The 22,465-nt window shown below is 46.2% G+C and overlaps 1 protein-coding gene across 4 annotated transcripts in view; it reads left to right on the top strand.

Annotated features, from left to right (window-relative positions):
- CTNND2 (catenin delta 2) overlaps positions 1 to 22,465 on the top strand; it is a 2,169,946-nt gene that overhangs the window by 63,069 nt on the left and 2,084,412 nt on the right. For all 4 annotated transcript variants that reach the window (XM_069730454.1, XM_069730453.1, XM_069730452.1 and 1 more), the window contains exon 2: positions 10,719 to 10,845. In XM_069730454.1, the coding sequence (XP_069586555.1) occupies positions 10,729 to 10,845 (117 nt within the window). In that variant the 5' untranslated portion in view covers positions 10,719 to 10,728. The remainder of the gene's footprint in view (positions 1 to 10,718; positions 10,846 to 22,465) is intronic.

Raw genomic sequence — 22,465 nt, 5'->3', positions numbered from 1 at the left:
TTTGCTAGGTTCACTAAATGCTAAAACTGACCTGACATTATGATTCTACAGGTCAGTACGAGTTCATAGACACCAAACATGACTAGGTTATTTTTTACGTAAGTGGTGAAAAAAAATTCCAAACTTTGCTAAGAAAAAAAAAAATTGCACCATTTTCCGATACTCGTAGCGTCTCCATTTTTCATGATCTGGGGTCAGTTGAGGGCTTGTTTTTTGCGTGCCGAGATGACATTTTTAATAATAGCATTTTGGTGCAGATACGTTCTTTTGATCGCCCGTTATTGCATTTTAATGCAATGTCGCGGCGACCAAAAAAACGTAATTCTGGCATTTCGAATTTTTTTCTCGCTACGCTGTTTAGCGATCAGGTTAATGCTTTTTTTTAATTGACAGATCGGGCGATTCTGAGCGCGGCGATACCAAATATGTGTAGATTTTTTTTTTTTTATTGATTTATTTTGATTGGGGCGAAAGGGGGGTGATTTAAACTTTTATATTTTTTTTTAGTTTTTTCACATTTTTTAAACTTTTTTTTTTTAACTTTTGCCATGCTTCAATAGCCTCCATGGGAGTCTAGAAGCAGGCACAGCACGATCGCCTCTGCTACATAGCACCGATCTGCTATTCGCTGCTATGTAGCAGAATTGCAGGTGTGCTGTGAGCGCCGACCACAGGGTGGCGCTCACAGCTTCCGGCGATCGGTAACCATAGAGGTCTCAAGGACCTCTATGGTTACAATGGAGAAGCATCACCGACCCCGAATCATGTGACGGAGGGTCGGCGATGACGTCATTTCCGGCCGGCCGGCCGGATGCGGTAGTTAAATGCCGCTGTCTGCGTTTGACAGCGGCATTTAACTAGTTAATAGGCGCGGGCAGATCGCGATTCTGCTCGCGCCTATTACGGGCACATGTCAGCTGTTCAAAACAGCTGACATGTCCCGGCTTTGGTGCGGGCTCACCGCCGGAGCCCGCATCAAAGCGGGGCTTCTGACCTCGGACGTACTATCCCGTCCGAGGTCAGAAAGGGGTTAAACCTGTAGACGAGACAATATAACCAAGAAAAGGCAGAGAGGATTGCTCAAAGAGACACTTTTCAAATTTAGCACAAAGTCTGTTTTCCCTGAGTCTTTGTAGGACCAGATGTACTTGTCTCCGGTGGGGGGATAAATCTGCAGAGAAGATCACGATGTCATCCAGGTAAACTACAACAGGGGTCCCCAACTCCAGTCCTCAAGGCCCACCAACATGTCATGTTTTCAGGATTTCCTTAGTCTTGCCCAGGTACAGTGGGGCAAAAAAGTATTTAGTCAGTCAGCAATAGTGCAAGTTCCACCACTTAAAAAGATGAGAGGCGTCTGTAATTTACATCATAGGTAGACCTCAACTATGGGAGACTGAGAAAAAAAAATCCAGAAAATCACATTGTCTGTTTTTTTAACATTTTATTTGCATATTATGGTGGAAAATAAGTATTTGGTCAGAAACAAAATTTCATCTCAATACTTTGTAATATATCCTTTGTTGGCAATGACAGAGGTCAAACGTTTTCTGTAAGTCTTCACAAGGTTGCCACACACTGTTGTTGGTATGTTGGCCCATTCCTCCATGCAGATCTCCTCTAGAGCAGTGATGTTTTTGGCTTTTCGCTTGGCAACACGGACTTTCAACTCCCTCCAAAGGTTTTCTATAGGGTTGAGATCTGGAGACTGGCTAGGCCACTCCAGGACCTTGAAATGCTTCTTACGAAGCCACTCCTTCGTTGCCCTGGCGGTGTGCTTTGGATCATTGTCATGTTGAAAGACCCAGCCACGTTTCATCTTCAATGCCCTTGCTGATGGAAGGAGGTTTGCACTCAAAATCTCACGATACATGGCCCCATTCATTCTTTCATGTACCCGGATCAGTCGTCCTGGCCCCTTTGCAGAGAAACAGCCCCAAAGCATGAGGTTTCCACCACCATGCTTTACAGTAGGTATGGTGTTTGATGGATGCAACTCAGTATTCTTTTTCCTCCAAACACGACAAGTTGTGTTTCTACCAAACAGTTCCAGTTTGGTTTCATCAGACCATAGGACATTCTCCCAAAACTCCTCTGGATCATCCAAATGCTCTCTAGCAAACTTCAGACGGGCCCGGACATGTACTGGCTTAAGCAGTGGGACACGTCTGGCAGTGCAGGATCTGAGTCCATGGTGGCGTAGTGTGTTACTTATGGTAGGCCTTGTTACATTGGTCCCAGCTCTCTGCAGTTTATTCACTAGGTCCCCCCGCGTGGTTCTGGGATTTTTGTTCACCGTTCTTGTGATCATTCTGACCCCACGGGGTGGGATTTTGCGTGGAGCCCCAGATCGAGGGAGATTATCAGTGGTCTTGTATGTCTTCCATTTTCTAATTATTGCTCCCACTGTTGATTTCTTCACTCCAAGCTGGTTGGCTATTGCAGATTCAGTCTTCCCAGCCTGGTGCAGGGCTACAATTTTGTTTCTGGTGTCCTTTGACAGCTCTTTGGTCTTCACCATAGTGGTGTTTGGAGTCAGACTGTTTGAGGGTGTGCACAGGTGTCTTTTTATAATGATAACAAGTTTAAACAGGTGCCATTACTACAGGTAATGAGTGGAGGAAAGAGGAGACTCTTAAAGAAGAAGTTACAGGTCTGTGAGAGCCAGAAATCTTGATTGTTTGTTTCTGACCAAATACTTATTTTCCACCATAATATGCAAAAAAAATGATAAAAAAACAGACAATGTGATTTTCTGGATTTTTTTTTCTCAGTTTGTCTCCCATAGTTGAGGTCTTCCTATGATGTAAATTACAGACGCCTCTCATCTTTTTAAGTGGTGGAACTTGCACTATTGCTGACTGACTAAATACTTTTTTGCCCCACTGTAATAATTGTATCACCTGTGCAATGCAAAGGAAATCCTGAAAACATGACCTGTTGGTGGGCCTTGAGGACTGGAGTTGGGGACCCCTGAACTACAACACACGAGTAAAGCAGATCTCTGAAAATATAATTTACAAATTCCTGAAAAACTGCGGGTGCATTACTTAGCCCAAACGACATTACCAGGTATTCGTAGTGTCCGTCCTGGGTGTTAAAAGCAGTCTTCCATTCGTCTCCCTTATGAATGCGTATCAGATTGTAAGCCCCTCTGAGATCCAGTTTGGTGAAAATTTTAGACCCCCTAAGATGATCAAACAATTCTGAAATTAACGGAAATTGATACCTGTTCTTTACCGTAATCTGGTTCAGCCCTCTGTAATCGATACAGGGTCATAGGGAACCATCCTTTTTCTTCACGAAGAAGAATCCAGCTCCAGCGGGCGAGGAAGACTTCTGGATAAATCCTCTGTCCAGGTTGTCTTGAATGTAATCAGGCATGGATTGAGTCTCTGCTTGAGAAAGGGGATAAATCCGTCCTTGAGGAGGAGACGCTCCGGGAAGCAGATCAATGGGGCAGTCATACGACCTGTGTGGCGGTAATTTCTCAGCCTCCTTTTTTGCAAAGACATCAGCGAAAGACCAGTAAGAGGAAGGCAAACCCAGCAGATCTTTGGCTTGTACCGGAGGAAGAGCAGGACGAACCAGAATGATACATAGATCCAAGCAGAAATCTCCCCAGCGCAGAACCTCTCCTGTCGTCCAATTTAGAATGGGTTCATGCATCCGGAACCAGGGTAGACCTAGAAGCAAGGGGTGAGAGTAATCTGGCAACACATAAAAGCAGATTCTTTCAGAATGAGTTAGACCCACCCAGAGTTCCAAGGGCACAGTCTGGGACTGTATGGACTCCATTAGGGGTCTGCAATCCACAGATATCACCTGCAACGGTTCTGGTAAATGCTGGAGTGGAATCTGATAATGATCCACTACTGCCTGCCGAATGAGGTTCCCAGCGGCACCAGAATCCAGGTGACAGAACTCCGAAAATCTTATCTTGCCGAAGGCCACGGAGACTGTTATTTGCAGAGCTGAAGATGGATGAACCTTACCTAGGGTAGCCTCTCCTACAGACCCTAGGCACTGGAGTTTCCCGATCTCTTAGGACAAGAGTGGATATAATGCTTGGCACTCCCATAGTAGAAACAGCTCCCCTCCCTACGACGCGACTCCTGGCGACGAGTGACCAAATTTACTCGATCCACCTCCATAGCCATAGGAGCGGGAGACAAAGTTGGAGAGTTCGCAGATTTTGGAGCACAAGCAACCTGGTGATTGAATTCTTTTTCATGACGGATCTCGTTGGACCGTTCTTGAAACCGTAGATCTACCCGAACTGCCAGGGAAATAAGGTCATCCAGGAGAGAAGGCAAGTCTCGTCCCGCCAGCTCATCCTTAATTCTTCCAGAAAGCCCCTGCCAGAAGGTAGCCACCAAAGCATCATTGTTCCTTGATAGTTCAGACGCAAAGGTATGGAACTGCACTGCTAACTGAGCCACCGTAAGTGCTTCCTGTCATAGTCGAAGAAGAGCAGAAACTGTTGATGTAGTATGACTAGGTTTGTCAAAGGTCCTGCGGAATGCCTCTAGAAAAGACTGGAGATTAGTAACCAACGGGTCCTCCCTCTCCCACAGCGGATTCATCCAGGCAAGCGCCTCTCCATCTAGGTGGGACATGATGAAGCCAACTTTGCCCCAATCAGAAGCAAACCTATGCAGTTCGAAGTGCAGTATGCACTGATTTATGAACCCTAGACACAAAACGGGGTCCCCTCGGAAGCGGGTGGGAGCCGCCAAGTGAGAATCGTTACTTGCTATGCAGTTAGATACCTGGACACTGGTGGCAGGAGCAGGTGCAGTCGGAGAAGCCAGAGTATCCATGCGAGCAGAAACGTTGTGCAGAAAAGACTTGATTTTGTCCTGTTGCTCCCTCAGCTGGGAGACCTCCTGACGTAACTCCATGGCTGGTGATTTCTGGGACCCAGCGGGTTCCATGGCCGGAGCAATCTGTAACGAATGGAAACGGAGGCACAGATGTAGAAGTTCACATTCGTATTTATTGAGGTTAGATGTGGAACCACTAGACCACGGTCCGGGGGGCTCCGAAGGGGGCGTTACTGCATGAGCCCCAAACACCCATAGTAAGTCCCCTCGAACAGGGACAGAATGGAATGTCTGGAGGACACGGGTGCTACCTCCAGTTAGACCCCGTACTCGTGGCGGCTGTCCCAGCGGAACAGACAGACCAGCAGGGTTAGCAGATGCTGCAGAGGTGACCAGAAGATACCGGGTGCTTGAGTAGAAGCTGCTACCGGGAGTACTGGTGAAGTCCGGAAGAGTGGCTGGCAGACTGGCGGGACTAGACAGGTCCAGCGTAGACAGTGCGGATGCAGTCCAGAATAACCGGGTAGCAGGTTGCAGAGGCTCTGTGGAGACAGACAGTGTAAGCGGAGTACTTGGCAGATACTTCAGAAACAGAAACGCATGTTAACAGGAACCGGAAATTAGCAACAGTGGATACTTGTTGCTCCGACACCCTCCCTATGGTGGAGGAGCTAGAAATAGTAACCAGCCACACGCTATTGGTTAGAGGCAACTTTTGGAAAATGCACACTGTCTCTTTAAGAGACCGGGAGCGAGTGCGCGTGCAACCTAAGAACCCTGCCTGGGAACCTGCTGGCCGCACGCCAGGAAGCAGGAGAGGAAGGAGGGGCAGAGGCTGCATTCAGACAGCGTGAAGCTGACACATAGCGGGAGTCCCGACGGAGACCCCTTGGAGGTACAGGAAATGGACCGGGTCTAACAGGGGATAATATCCATGGCAATTTACTAGTCTGAGAATACCAGCACGCAGCTGTGTGATTTAGCAAGGCTGGTTGTCAAAAATGGGGGAGGCTCCATGCTGTTTTTTAAATTATTTATTTTAATAATTAAAAAATACTGTGTGAGGACCCCTCTATTCTTAATAACCAGCCTTGCTGAGCCTGACAGCTGAGGGTTGCAGTTTTACCTGGCTGGTTATCAAAATACATTTTTTTAATTATTTACTTGCACTGCAGGAGCTGGCTGATGAATACTCCCATCAGCTGCTCCTGTTCTCACTGTTATTATTCACCATGCCCCCTGAAAGCATTAGCGAAATGCGCATTGGGATCCCTCCTTACCCACATCTACAGCAACAGGTTTGTTCCCAGTAGCCTTTTTCTCCCGTGTAAAAACTTTTTTTGATGCATCATTACATGACAGCTGGGTGTCCCTTTGGTTATTTGGTACCTGTGCCCGTATACTTCTATATATATTGTAACTTTGCACATTTATGTCCTGGTCCTTTATTTATCACTGTTCAGCATTTTAGAAACATTTTTCTGGCGGTATGTAAGCACCATGCACTTTATTATGATTCCTCATACTGCTGCAACATGTATGATGATTGAACCCAGGCCAGAAAATCTTTCTATACTGACTAACTAGTCTTTATATAGGACTATATGGCAGGTAGTAAATCTGCTAGTTTGCAAACATTTATACATTGGTGCAATCTATGCCCATTCTTGAATATATATACTATACTAACTTATGACTTGATTTGATTAATCTACCTTTATATAGGACTATACTGTAGTTAATACATCTATTAGCTCTTAAATTTATACACATCGGTGTACTATTTTGCATACCTCCTGTTTGGATGTGGTACTAGGGTGTCGTCTTTCACTTTTAAACTGTCTTATTATTTATATACTTTTTGGTTTTACTACTTGCTAATAAATTTGTGATATTTTATTATTTATCTATGCTCAGTGTCCATTCTCTTTCAGTTGTTCTCACTGTTATGAGCGGCAGCATGAGTCGGCTGATGGTAGCATTAGTCCCATCACCTGACTCTAGTCACCGGAGAAATCAGCAACCCTGGTGCAAATACAGTGGGGAAAAAAAAGTATTTAGTCAGCCACCATTTGTGCAAGTTCTCCCACTTAAAAAGATGAGAGAGGCCTGTAATTGACATCACAGGTAGATCACAACATTGATAGTCAAAATGACAAAATAAATCCAGAAAATCACGTTGTCTGATTTGGGAAGATTAATTTTGCAAATTATTGTGGAAAAAAGTACCGTATATACTCAAGTATAAGCCGAGACCCCTAATTTTGCCACAAAAAAATGGGAAAACTTAATGACTCGAGTATAAGCCTAGGGTGGAAAATGCAGCAGCTACTGGTAAATTTTTTGTATGACCAAACAACTCAATCTTGGTTTCATCAGTCCACAGGACCTTCTTCCAAAAAGAAATTGGCTTCTCCAAATGTGCTTTTACATACCTAAGCCGACTCTGTTTGTGGCGTGCTTGCAGAAACGGCTTCTTTCGCATCACTCTCCCATACAGCTTCTCCTTGTGCAAAGTGCATTGTATAGTTGACTGATGCACAGTGACACTATCTGCAGCAAGTTGATGCTACAGCTCTCTGGAGGTGGTCGGAGGATTGTCTTTCACTGATCTCACCATTCTTCTTCTCTGCCTTTCTGATGTTTTTCTTGGCCTGCCACTTCTGGCCTTAACAAGAACTGTACCTGTGTTCTTCCATTTCCTTACTATGTTCCTCACAGTAGAAATCGACAGGTTACATCTCTGAGACAGCTTTTTGTATCCTTCCCCTGAACAACTATGTTGAATAATCTTTGTTTTCAGATCATTAGACAGTTGTTTTGAGGAGCCCATGAGGCCACTCTTCAGAGAAGATACAAACAGGAGAACAACTTGCAAGTGGCCACTTTAAGTAGCTTTTCTCATGATTGCATACACCTGGCTATGAAGTTCAAATCTCAATGAGGTTAGAAAACAAAAAAAAAGTGCTTTAGTAAGTCAGTAAAAAGTAGGTAGGAGTATTTAAAACAAGAAAATGATAAGGGTGCCCATACTAATGCACCTGTCAAATTTTGTTTGAATGCAGATTGCACATTTTCTGTTAGTACAATAAACCTCATTTCAAGGCAGAAACATTACTGTGTCCAACAGTTATTAGATATATGAAACTGAAATAGCTGTTGCAAAAAAAAAAAACAATTTTTATAAAACATTAAGCTTAACATTAATAGGGGTGCCCAAACTTTTTCATATAACTGTACATTATTAATATAAATTATTTGGTCTCTATGACTCTCCTCAATTAACTGTAAGGCTATATGCACATGTAAAATGTGCAAGGTTTCATAGTACAAGCAAAGTGAATTAGATCCCTGAAGTCTCATGCACACGTTTCTTTTTTCTTCTTTGCATATTTGCAGTAAATTAAAATCTGCATAATATCAATTCTTCAGCGTACTTCACCTATACCAATGAATAGGGTAAATAGGCAACAAAAACATGACAAGAGCGTGGCAAAAAATAAATGTGTTTTACACATTTAGGACAACAACTTTTGGGGTCCAATTTCTTCTCTTACCCTTGGGAAAACAAATAATTGGGGGCAAAAAGATAATTTTTGTGAAAAAATATGATTTTTTATTTTTACGGTTCTGCATTATAAACTTCTGTGAAGCACTTGGTGGGTCAAAGTGCTCACCACTCCTCTAGATAAGTTCCTTCGGGGGTCTACTTTCCAAAATGGTGTCACTTGTGGGGGGTTCCAATGTTTAGGCACATCAGTGGCTCTCCAAACGCAACATGGCGTCCCATCTCAATTCCAGTCAATTTTGCATTGAAAAGTCAAATGGCGCTCCTTCGCTTCCGAGCTCTGTCATGCGCCCAAACAGTGGTTTACCCCCACATATGGGGTATCGGTGTACTCAGGACAAATTGTACAACAACTTTTAGGGTCCATTTTCTCCTGTCACCCTTGGTAAAATAAAACAAATTGGAGCTGAAGTAAATTTTTTGTGAAAAAAAGTTAAATGTTAATTTTTATTTAAACATTCCAAAAATTCCTGTGAAGCACCAGAAGGGTTAATAAACTTCTTGAATATGGTTTTGAGCACCTTGAGGGGTGCAGTTTTTAGAATGGTGTCACACTTGGGTATTTTCTATCATATAGACCCCTCAAAATGACTTCAAATGAGATGTGGTCCCTAAAAAAAAATGGTGTTGTAAAAATGAGAAATTGCTGGTCAACTTTTAACCCTTATAACTCGCTAACAAAAAAAAAATTTTGGTTCCAAAATTGTGCTGATGTAAAGTAAACATGTGGGAAATGTTATTTATTAAGTATTTTGTGTGACATATCTCTGTGATTTAATTGCATACAAATTCAAAGTTGGAAAATTGCGAAATTTTCACAATTTTCGCTAAAATTTCCATTTTTTTCACAAACAAACGCAGGTACTATCAAAGAATTTTTACCACTATCATGAAGTACAATATGTCCCGAGAAAACAATGTCAGAATCACTGGGATCCGTTGAAGCGTTCCAGAGTTATAACCTCATAAAGGGACAGTGGTCAGAATTGTAAAAATTGGCCCGGTCATTAACGTGCAAACCACCCTTGGGGGTAAAGGGGTTAAATATAGATTGCAAAAAATACATTCATCAATAATACGGGTGCATAATCCATAGTAGTATGCAATCCAAAATAGAAACGCATAATAGTAGATACAAGTACCTTAAGGGATTGCAGTAACAAGATTGCCGTATTATTGGTGTATGTATGTTTTGCTTGTGACATGCCTGCCCTTAGCGTTTCCTCTGGATGCTGTTAAATATCTGATTTTACTCTCATTTAGCCCTATTAGCTCCCTTGTTTTCCTGTTCCAATGTTACTAATAAAGATTTAGACTTTCTTATTCAAAATGGGCTCCATGACTGTGTTTTTTTTGTTCTTTAGTTTGTTTGCATATTGTGTTGCAGGTGGCCCCTATTATAGTCCATAGTGTTTTTTACATTTTCCTTATGGTTGATCATTGGTGGAGGTTTTACTCCAACTTCTTTTTAATAAACCCTGCTTGCCAATGATATTGTCTGCTACTTTCCCCTGCAGCATCATCGTCACCAGCAGCTTTGTCTCTGACACAGGTCCATACTGAATTGATATGTGGCTGTGTCAGACAGAAAGCAGTGGACAGGAAGCAGAGAATGGATCCCTGCAGCTCAGCTGTCAATTACTGCTGTAAGCAGCGGAGCTACCAGGATCGATCCCTGCCTGCCGCACATGAGAGCAATCCGGCCATGAGCCCTCTAGAGCTTCGGGACCAGAGAAAAAAGGCCAGATTGCCTTCAGTATTAGGCCATGTTCACACGCTGTGGATTTTGCTGAGGATCCGCAGCATTTCCACAGCTGCGGGTCCACAGCAGTTTCCCATGCGTTTACAGTACAATGTAAACCTATGGGAAACGCAATCCGCAGTGCACATGCTGTGGAAAAAAATGCGCGGAAATGCAGCGGTTTACATTCCGCAGCATGTCAATTCTTTGCGGAATCCCAGCGGTTTTACACCTGCTCCATAATAGAAAACCGCATGTGTAAAACTGCAGTGGAATCCGCACAAAAACCGTGGCAAATCAGCGGTAATTCCGCAGGAAATCCGCAGGTAAAACACAGTGCCTTTTACCTGCGGTTTTCACAAATCCGCTGCGGAAAAATCCGCAGACCTCAAGAATATGTGTGCACATACCCTTAGCCGCCCTGCAAGGTCCTCTCACCTGTGTTGCTAAAAATATTTGATTAAAAAAGAAACGTTTAGCATCAAATATGTGCTTATATAGCATTTATTGTATGTAATTCAGAGAAATTTATGAGTTCACATTTACAGCACGTATCTGTTTTATGTTTCCTTTCTTATTTTAGTTTAGAAGCAATGCCCGTTCCAGCTCAACCATCATGCTCAGATAAGACTAGCTCATCAAGCCCAGAAATGAACATTTCAAATGAGACAGAAACAACTTCAGCTATTTTGGCATCTGTTAAGGAACAGGTAAAATATTAATATTTTGCATTATGATGTTTTCTTGTTATGAATATTATGTTATGAACATAATATCTTGGGGGGGTTTTGCTAACCATCCAAGTTAAGCAAACTGCTGCAGCCTGGTATTATCAGGCTGGTAAGGTTCATGGATATTGGATCCTTATCAGCCTGAAATACCAGTCCCAGTAGTCTGCTTTACTCTGGCTGGTTAACAAACATAGGGGGACCCCATGCTTTTTTTTTGGAGGGGATCCCACTATTTTTGCTAACCGTTCAAGGTAAATGGACTGTTGCGGCTTCGTATTATCAGGCTGGTAGGGTTCATGGATATTGGTTCCTTACCAGCCTGAAATACCAGTCCCAGTTGTCTGCTTTACTCTGGCTGGATAACAAATATGAGGGGACTCCATGCTATTTTAAAAAAATATATATATTTATTTATTAAAAAGGAGGGGACTTCTCTCTGTGCTTTCCTCCACTTCCTGTGTCATATATGTCTGGCTGTGTCACAAGATACACCATTATGTAAATTCGTAAATGCATAGTAAGCTGCATTCCCACACTTAATACGCATGTGACTAGGAAGGTAATGTGGTTTTACCGCATCTAATGAAAGTGTATAAGTAATTTATGCAGCGGAGACTGAGCGTCTCTGCGGCATAAATTGACAAGCTGCGGGCTGGAAAGACGTGTCTCATGTCCGTCTCTGCAGGTGAGCCGTGTGCATTGGTGCACGCAAAGTGGGCATGGGATTTCTAGAAATCCCATCCACTATGCTGTAACAGCTGGATACTGCAGATGTATGCAGTATCCATGCCGCAGCGTTTGCTGGCAGTAGGAACATTACCCAATATATACATCTCGCACATCTTCCCTACCTGATCTATCTATCACAATAAATGAATTCTCACTTTCCCCCATTCCGGTAATCCAATGCCTCGGAGTAACCCTGGACTTTGCCCTGTCCTTTAAACCGCACATCAAAGCTCTCGCCACCTGTCGCCTCTAGCTCAAAAATATTTCCAGAACCCATCCTTTCCTCAACCCTCACTCTACCAAAATGCTTGTGCATGCCCTAATCATCTCTCGCCTCAACTACTGCAACATCCTCCTTTGTGGGCTACCCTCTAACACTCTCGCACCCCTCCAATCCGTTCTTAACTCTGCTGCCCAACTAATTAATCTCTCTCCTGTCTACATTCCTGCTTCCCCTCTTTGCAAATCCCTTCACTGGCTACCAATTTCCCAGCGTATCCAGTTTAAACTACTAACACGGACCTACAATGCCATCCATAACCTTTCTCCTCCGTATATTTCCAAACTAATCTCTCAATATATTCCCTCACGTAATCTCTGGTCCTCCCAAGACCTCCTTCTCTCCTCCACGTTTATTCGCTCCTCAGTAGTGTTGAGCATTCCGATACCGCAAGTATCGGGTATCGGCCGATATTTGCTGTATCGGAATTCCGATACCGAGTTCCGATATTTTTGTGATATCGGGAACCTTCGTGTAACCGTGGCTGCTCAAATATTTGGGCATTGGTACATGCAATCTCATCTTGCCCCACTTCAAGTTGACTGGCCGAGAGTCCAGAATCTTTAAAGGGAAAGGTGAACAGCTCTTTAGAGTGTCCAAGTGTGGCATCAGTTGTCTCAGGGCCCTCGGCATGGTAGGAGGATCAGGGTGAGTAATATGCGGTCCACACTCACGGCTACTTAGACTTGACCTTGTGGAAGACGTGGTGAGGGTAAGTAACTAGAAGCATTATCTGCTATCCAACCAACAACCGTTTCACACTTTTCTGGCTTCAATAGTGGTGTGCTGCGGTCCCCTAAAAACTGGAACAGTAGGGTTGAGCGAGAAGATGTGGGTCTTTGTTGTTGCCCATTTTCAGCTTGGCCACGGCCTCATCCTCTGCATGCACCATCAGCACCACGTCCACTTCCCCATCCCTTGCCTTGCTCATTTTAAATGGACTACTGAAATATTTTAAAAGTTCAATACAAATGGATTAACTTTGAGAAAACTAGGGTAACTAGGGTAAGACACACTAAAACCAGTTCAAACAAGCACTCAAATGCAACAATTTTTAAAACACAGATAGAGGGGGCATCTGACAGAAAAACCACAAGGTTCAATATTTGGCATTTTTTTAATTTTTTGAAAAGACAATTACTGTCTTGAAGTAGCACTACAGAAAGACTGAGCATCTGACAGATTACAGACTGTTTCAATATGTGGTCTGGATTTTTTTAAAATTTTGTAACCACAAAATACTGTATAGACCAAGGGTAGCAGACAAAAACTGGAATGTATGCCTGAAAAGCAAGGATTTGGACACCACAGATAGGCCAAGTGTCTGACTGATATAAAAAGACTGTTTTAAAATGTGATACAACCTACAAAAGAAGTCCTGAGGGCCAGCACAGGACATACCCCTAAGCCAACACATATAAACCAAAAAAACAGGGCAATGGATCAGTAAAATAATATGATAAGAAATACCAATTTGTTCACAATGTAGTCTTGCACAGAATCAATACCAAAATATGGGTAAATAATCAATACAAAGTTTATTAGAAAAAATATATAAATTCACACAGACAAAAATGAAGGAGTAGGTGAACAATCACAGCTAAAACAGTCAGTGTATCTAGATGGTATAAAGTGCACTGGTAGACAGCACAAGTATCCTGGTGCAACACCTGCAATGAGTAATGCAATAAAGTCATAAATATGACAATCAGGGTGCCGAGGAATACTAAAAGAAAGTAAGTGAGGGGGCCTAAATAGCTTAACAATGGTCCTACTGGACGCCAGGAGTGATGAATCACTGAAGCATTAGTATAATCCAAGGTAACTAAAGATAAATTACTGCCAAGCTTGGCTATAATCTATAATAATCTTTATTTTTTTTTTTATATAACGCTAACATATTCCGCAGCACTTTACAGACATTATCATCACTGTCCCCGATGGGGCTCACAATCTAAATTCCCTATCAGTATGTCTTTGGAATGTGGGAGGAAACCCACGCAAACACGGAGAGAACATACAAACTCTTTGCAGATGTTGTCCTTGGTGGGATATGAACCCAGGACTCCAGCGCTGCAAGGCTGCAGTGCTAACCACTAAGCCACTATATATAGTGGGCAGTACGGAGGGCTATATACTAGTACCTTGGGACATGATAGCAGGAGAATGCAGGCGTGCTGTGCTAACAGGATACAGGAAGGCCTCAATGCACGTTTCACCGCCTTGGCTTCGTCAGGAGGGGTGGTCAGTAAAAATGGGCTGGGATATTTATGTAAGAGTACGGGGACCTCCAGCGAATCGGCGCGCAGACCCATCATGATGTGTACGTGCCGGCAGTGAGGCGGGCCGCCGCGCACCGTGGATCATGGGCAGGAGGACGTGCGTCATCGCTGCTCATCTCCACAGCAACGTTTCCAGCCAGCGGCGACGCCGAAGTGACAAAGCGCATGCGTGGGGCGCGTCTGTATGGGAATTTATCTGCGGAATATGTTAGCGCTATATAAAAATAAAGATTTTTTATTTTTTTTGTTGCGTACATATATTTAACATGCCACATAATAGATACTGCATACAACCACATGACATGCCACACATAGATTAAGTTGACATATTCAATTGGAACAAAAAAGGAAAAACAATATAATATAAAAATGCTGTCAAATAAGGAGACATAGAATAAAGAAATAATGTTAGTCAAAATTTTCACCTATAAAACCCATTTAGTCATGATCCCAAGTCACCATGGAATACATCGGACAATCAGAAGACAATAATTATGTTATCCACATGATGTCTAGTGAAGCAGCCATAGTTTCCTGGCTCAAAAGACAGAAATACTTGTTCCAATTGAAGATGGCAAAATCATAAAAAACATACCACCATAAGAGGTCCCAAAGACTTAATAGCAGTCTATTTCCATGTATAAATAATCATAGATGAATACATATTTTTTTCAAAAGTCCATGAGTCTTCAGATGTGATGGTATCATCTGGTGGAGTATCCGATATGGGGTCCCTCTGATAGGTGAATGAAGAGTGAAGTTGATATAGAAATCTTGGACAACACATCATCTGATTAAGGCTATGTGCACACGATGCGGATTTAGTGCGGATCCGCAGCAGATTTTTCCGCGCAGAAACGCTGCAGATCCGCACTGTGATTTACAACGCTGCGGATTTTAAAAAAGTGCCTGTCACTACTTTTGTGCGGATCTGCAGCGTTTCTGCACCCTTCCATTATAGAAATCCGCAGGAGTAAAAACCGCAGAAAATCTGCACAAAATCCACATCAATTCGGCATCAAAACCGCACAAAATGTCTTCCTGGATGTCTTCCTGGAGCAGAACAATATTGTATCATACAATTATTAGGTTCTGTAGAAGGACGTAGATCTGGGGATCTATAATATAACGCTGGGAGCGTCACTCTGTCCGAAGCCTTTATAGACTGCGCAGGCGCAAGCGCCGGCGCAGTCTGGCCCCCACAGAGTGACGCTCCCAGGAGATCGCGGTATGCGTAAGCACTGAACGCATACCGCGATCTCCACCGGAGAGTCAGGGACCGTGGACGCGCCAGGAGGGAGGGTAAGTATATTCACCTGTCCTCCGTTCCAGCGCTGCGTGCGGCTCCGTCTCCCGGCTCCTCTGCTGTGACAGAGTCCAGTCACAGGCAGAGGAGCCGGAGTGTGTGTTCAAGAAAATGGCGCCGGAAAGCGCGGACTGCGCAGGCGCCGATTCCTGCTGCCGGAATCGGCGCCTGCGCAGTCCGCGCTTTCCGGCGCCATTTTCTTGAACACACACTCGGGCTCCACTGCAGGTGTGTCTTCAAGAAAATGGCGCCGGAGAGCGCGGACTGCGCAGGCGCCGATTCCTGCTGCCGGAATCGGCGCCTGCGCAGTCCGCGCTTTCCGGCGCCATTTTCTTGAAGACACACCTGCAGTGGAGCCGGACGATAGGTGAGTATGGTATTTTTTTCTTTTTTATATGGCAGCAGCATACGGGGGCATATAATACAATAGTGGCGCAGGATGGGAGCAGCACATGACAGAACGGGCGCAGGATGGCAGCAGCGCATGACATAACGGGCGCAGGATGGCAGCAGCACATGACAGAACGGGCGCAGGATGGCAGCAGCGCATGACAGAACGGGCGCAGGATGGCAGCAGCGCATGACAGAACGGGCGCAGGATGGCAGCAGCGCATGACAGAACGGGCGCAGGATGGGAGCAGCACATGACAGAACGGGCGCAGGATGGCAGCAGCGCATGACAGAACGGGGGCGCAGGATGGGAGCAACACATGACAGAACGGGCGCAGGATGGGAGCAGCACATGACAGAACGGGCGCAGGATGGCAGCAGCACATGGCCAGAACGGGCGCAGGATGGCAGCAGCGCATGACAGAACGGGCGCAGGATGGCAGCAGCGCATGACAGAACGGGCGCAGGATGGCAGCAGCGCATGACAGAACGGGCGCAGGATGGCAGCAGCGCATGACAGAACGGGCGCAGGATGGCAGCAGCACATGACAGAACGGGCGCAAGATGGCAGCAGCGCATGACATAACGGGCGCAGAATGGCAGCAGGATGGGAGCAGCACATGACAGAACGGGCGCAGGATGGCAGCAGCACATGACAGAACGGGCGCAGGATGGCAGCAGCACATGACAGAACGGGCGCAGGATGGCAGCAGCGCATGACAGAACGGGCACAGGATGGCAGCAGCGCATGACAGAACGGGCGCAGGATGGCAGCAGCGCATGACAGAACGGGCGCAGGATGGCAGCAGCACATGACAGAACGGGCGCAAGATGGCAGCAGCGCATGACATAACGGGCGCAGGATGGCAGCAGGATGGGAGCAGCACATGACAGAACGGGCGCAGGATGGCAGCAGCACATGACAGAACGGGCGCAGGATGGCAGCAGCGCATGACAGAACGGGCGCAGGATGGCAGCAGCACATGACAGAACGGGCGCAGGATGGCAGCAGCACATGACAGAACGGGCGCAGGATGGCAGCAGCACATGATGGAGACCATATACCAATATAAATGCTCGCCACCCGGGCGTAGAACGGGTTCAATAGCTAGTTTATTATGATGGAATATAGGCTGAACTGGATGGACAAATGTCTTTTTTCGGCCTTACTAACTACAGTATGTTACTATGTTACTATGTAAAATCCACAGCAAATCCGCGGCAAATCTGCACCTGCGGTTTCTGCCAGGAGATGAAGATTTTGTGCAGAAATTTCTGCACCCCATTCCGCAACGTGTGCACATAGCCTTAGTGAAAAATAAAATCAATGAATAAATGCAAAAATGAGAATGAAGAGGTTAAAATAAAAAGACCAAGCCCAAAACTTTAAGAACAATAAAGATTATAGAAAAAACTTGAAACTGAGGGCTTCATTCAGGCCCTTTGGTGAAAGTGTGTCTAGAATCACTATCCATCGTGCTTCTTTTTGAAGCAATTTCTGTTTTACATTCCCGCCCCAAATCCCCATTTAGATGTGATCGATGCCACAGACCATAAGCCCTTTAGGATTATTGTTGTGCATTTCTAAGAAGTGTTTCGGGATGTGGATCAGAACAATTGGCTGAATTTTTAATATCTCTTATATGTTTCTGCACACGGACTTTTAGACCTCTGGTTGTCATACCAATGTAAATACGATCACATGGACAGCGGGCATGATATACCACTGCTTCTGTATTGCAAGTGATATGATGCACAATCTTATAAATTTCATCAACAGCTGAGTTTACAAACTCTTTTGTTCTTACAATAGACCGACGGGCCGAACAGTTCCCACATGGAAAACAGCTGTCACGATTAGTGTTGAGCGTTACCTTCCGATATCGGAAAGTATCGGTATCGGATTGGATCGGCCGATATCGGCAAAATATCGGATCTCGCCGATACCGATACCCGATACCAATGCAAGTCAATGGGAGGAAAATATCGGAATTAAAATAAACCCTTTCTTTCCTTGTAGGTTCATTCTACATGAAGGAAAACAACTAAGAATAATGTAGGATGTATTGGGGGAGGTGGCGGAGACATTAAAGGCGTAGAGGTTTAGCCCAATTAAATAGAATAGCAGGAATTTTATTTTTTTTTTTAAGACGTTCGGAGTTACAAAGATATTGACTATGTTAAGATTTTTTTTTATTTTGTCAGATATTGATGTTTCACTACTTCCACGCCCTTCACCTTTTTTTTTTTACTTCTCCCACACTTTCTTCTTCATCATCATCAGCATCTTTGACATCAACTTCTTCTTCACCTTATTCATCTTCATCTTCTATCTATTATTTTTTTTTTGTTACATTCTTCATATTCTTTTTATTCAACTATTATTCTTCTTCATATTCTACTTCTTCATCATATTCTTATTTGTGACAGGCATTCTTGTAGTTGTTATCTATAAAAGTTTGAAGATTACACCTTCCGTTCTGCCTGTCACAAAAGAGTTACATTTGTCCGCGTTCAGTTTGGCCTGCAGCATCAGGCTGTATCCAGGGGCACCACGAGGAGGAACGGACTCACCTCCATACACTGCTTAGTCTTCTTCTGCTTATAATTTAGATTACCGTATATACTCGAGTATAAGCCGAGATTTTCAGCCCAAATTTTAGGGCTGAAAGTGCCCCCCTCGGCTTATACTCGAGTCACGGTAGCGGTGGGGTCGGCAGGTGAGGGGCTGAGGGCGCTGGGGTATACTTACCTAGTCCCAGCGATCCTCGCGCTGTCCCTGCCGTCCCACGGGCTTCGGCGCTGCAGCTTCTTCCTCTCTTCAGCGGTCACGTGGGACCGCTCATTACAGAAATGAATAAGCGGCTCCACCTCCCATAGGGGCGGAGCCGCTTATTCATTTCTCTAATCAGCGGTGCCGGTGACCGCTGATAGAGAAAGAAGCTGCAGCGCCGAAGACAGGAGGGGACAGCGCGAGGATCGCCAGGACTAGGTGAGTATAGCATATTCACCTGTCCTCGTTCCAGCCGCCGGGCGCCGATCCATCTTCCCGGCCGGCGCCTCCATCTTCCCGGCGTCTGCGCTCTCTGACTGTTCAGGCAGAGGGCGCGATGACGCATATAGTGTGCGCGGCGCCCTCTGCCTGATCAGTCAGAGCAGAGACGCCGGGAAGATGGAGGCGCCGGAACGAGACGCTGGGAGCTGCAATCAAGGGAGGTGAGTATGTGTTGTTTTTTTTTTATTGCAGCAGCAGCAGCGGCAGCACAGATTAATGTGGAGCATCTATGGGGCACAGTGAACGGTGCAGAGCACCGTATATGGAGCACATCTATGGGGCACAATGAACGGTGCAGAGCACCGTATAAGGCACAGCTAGGGGGCACAATGAACGGTGCAGGGCACCGTATATGGCACATCTATGGGGCACAGTGAACGGTGCAGAGCACCGTATAAGGCACAGCTAGGGGGCACAGTGAACGGTGCAGAGCACCGTATATGGCACAGCTAGGGGGCACAATGAACGGTGCAGAGCACCGTATAAGGCACAGCTAGGGGGCACAATGAACGGTGCAGAGCACCGTATAAGGCACAGCTAGGGGGCACAGTGAACGGTGCAGAGCACCGTATATGGCACAGCTAGGGGGCACAATGAACGGTGCAGAGCACCGTATATGGCACATCTATGGGGCACAGTGAACGGTGCAGAGCACTGTATATGGCACAGCTAGGGGGCACAATGAACGGTGCAGAGCACTGTATATGGCACAGCTAGGGGGCACAGTGAACGGTGCAGAGCACCGTATATGGCACAGCTAGGGGGCACAATGAACGGTGCAGAGCACCGTATAAGGCACAGCTAGGGGGCACAGTGAACGGTGCAGAGCACCGTATATGGCACAGCTAGGGGGCACAATGAACGGTGCAGAGCACCGTATATGGCACAGCTAGGGGGCACAATGAACGGTGCAGAGCACTGTATATGGCACAGCTAGGGGGCACAGTGAACGGTGCAGAGCACCGTATAAGGCACAGCTAGGGGGCACAGTGAACGGTGCAGAGCACCGTATATGGCACAGCTAGGGGGCACAATGAACGGTGCAGAGCACTGTATATGGCACAGCTAGGGGGCACAGTGAACGGTGCAGAGCACCGTATATGGCACAGCTAGGGGGCACAATGAACGGTGCAGAGCACCGTATAAGGCACAGCTAGGGGGCACAGTGAACGGTGCAGAGCACCGTATAAGGCACAGCTAGGGGACACAGTGAACGGTGCAGAGCACCGTATATGGCACAGCTAGGGGGCACAATGAACGGTGCAGAGCACCGTATATGGCACAGCTAGGGGGCACAATGAACGGTGCAGAGCACCGTATAAGGCACAGCTAGGGGGCACAGTGAACGGTGCAGAGCACCGTATATGGCACAGCTAGGGGGCACAATGAACGGTGCAGAGCACCGTATATGGCACAGCTAGGGGGCACAATGAACGGTGCAGAGCACTGTATATGGCACAGCTAGGGGGCACAGTGAACGGTGCAGAGCACTATATGGGGCACAGCTATGGGGAAATATGAATGGTGTAGAGCACTATATGGCACAGCTATGGGGAAATAATGATCTATTTTTATTTTTGAAATTCACCGGTAGTTGCTGCATTTCCACCCTAGGCTTATACTCGAGTCAATAAGTTTTCCCAGTTTTTTGTGGCAAAATTAGGGGGGTCGGCTTATACTCGGGTCGGCTTATACTCGAGTATATACGGTATATCTTTTGCTCTGATATTTAATGTTATGCTTAATGTTCTTCTGCTCTTTGTTCTGCAGCCTCTTGTTCTTTTTCTCGGTCTTCCATGTCATCGTCTCCAGGGTCGTCGTCTCCGGGGTCGTCGTCATCGTCATCGGGGTGGTCTTCAGGGTCATCGTCTCCAGGGTCGTCGTCATCTCAGTGGTTATCGTCTCTGGTGTCGTCGTCATCTTAGGGGTGGTCTTCCGGGTCGTCGTCTTTAGGGTCTTGAACTTGCAAATGTAGCAGAAGGTACAAGAAGGCTGAGAAAATGCCGAGAACCAGCTGATGGAACTGGAACTCGGATGGCTACCCGAAGGTCCAAGAGTCAGTGGAACTACCGAGGACCAGCTGACGTTACTGGAATCCGGTTACTAAGCAGGAGGTACCCATGCCAGAAAGCACTACCATGGACCACCTGACGTTGGTGGAACTCGGATACCCAGAAGGAGGCACCTAAGCCAAAGGCTCTGCCCGGAACCAGCTGACGGTACTGGAACCAGGATGGGGAGCAGAAGGTACAAGAGCAAAAGACACTGCCGAGAACCAGCTGACGGTACTGGAACCCGGATGGGTAGCCGAAGGTCCAAGAGCCAATGGAACTACCGAGGACCAGCTGACGATACTGGAACCCGGTTACTAAGCAGGAGGTACCCGTGCCTGAAAGCACTACCAAGGACCACCTGACGTTGGTGGAACTCGGATACCCAGAAGGAGGCACCTAAGCCAAAGGCTCTACCCGGAACCAGCTGACGGTACTGGAACCAGGATGGGGACCTATTCAAGATTGTCTTCCTAGAGCCCCAACTAGCGGTGTTGGAGCAAAGGGTCAGCAGGGGGAGCAGAGTGTAGGCCGAAGCCTGCACTGGAGGCAGCTTTGTGTCTGCGTGGCGTTTGCAGGACACGTTGCCGGCTACACAGCAGGGGAACAGCTGGCGTTGCTGAACCCCACTGACACATTGGCGGGTGTTTTTCTCTGTGCAGCCAGCCCTTCCGGGCACCAACTGGCAGTGTTAGAGCCCAGGGTCAGCAGGAGGAGCAGAGGAGCAGAGTGTAGGCCGAAGCCTGCACTGGAGGCAGCTTTGTGTCTGCGTGGCGTTTGAAGGACACGTTGCCGGCTACACAGCAAGGTTACAGCTGGCGTTGCTGAACCCCACTGACACATTGGCGGGTGTTTTTCTCTGTGCAGCCAGCACTTCCGGGCACCAACTGGCGGTGTTAGAGCCCAGGGTCTGCAGGAGGAGCAGAGTGTAGGCCGAAGCCTAATTGAACCACTTTTAAAGGGAACATTTAAACCCCCCTCAGGTGTTACAAACTAGAAGAGCCACCTTGTGCAGCAGTAATGCTGCACAAGTCATAGGTTGCCTTTTTAATTCTGCTCCTTGCACACGCTGAATGAAACACGTATACAATTTAACCCCTTATACAGTCAAACTGTCTTGGAGGCAGGAGTTTCCTTCTTAATGAGACGCAGCACAGTTGTCAAAAATACCACCTTGGTGCTGGGCGCGGCCTCCTGAGCGTCGCTTTTTGCTGTACAAGAGTCTGCGCTGTTGTGTTATCCCTTGGCCATGCGCTGTTAGCGCTGCCCGTCTTCTGACATCATTTGATGTCGGCCGGTGCGGTTCGTGATGCCCATGAATCCCAGCCCCGCAGTGTCTTTTCATTTATTCACACTGCGGGGCTGGGATTCATGGCCTTGCGCAGTAAATATGTCCGCCTCTCACTCATGTCCTTACACCTGCTTCAGACTGTGCGGCGTCAGCTGATCCCTTATCGCATGCCACGGCCATGAAGCCGCACAGTCTGAAGAAGGCGGAAGGAGATG

This window comes from Ranitomeya imitator, chromosome 6 (assembly GCF_032444005.1).
Source record: "Ranitomeya imitator isolate aRanImi1 chromosome 6, aRanImi1.pri, whole genome shotgun sequence".
Classification (NCBI taxonomy): Eukaryota; Metazoa; Chordata; class Amphibia; order Anura; family Dendrobatidae; genus Ranitomeya; species Ranitomeya imitator.
This window is presented reverse-complemented; position numbering and strand designations above follow the sequence as displayed.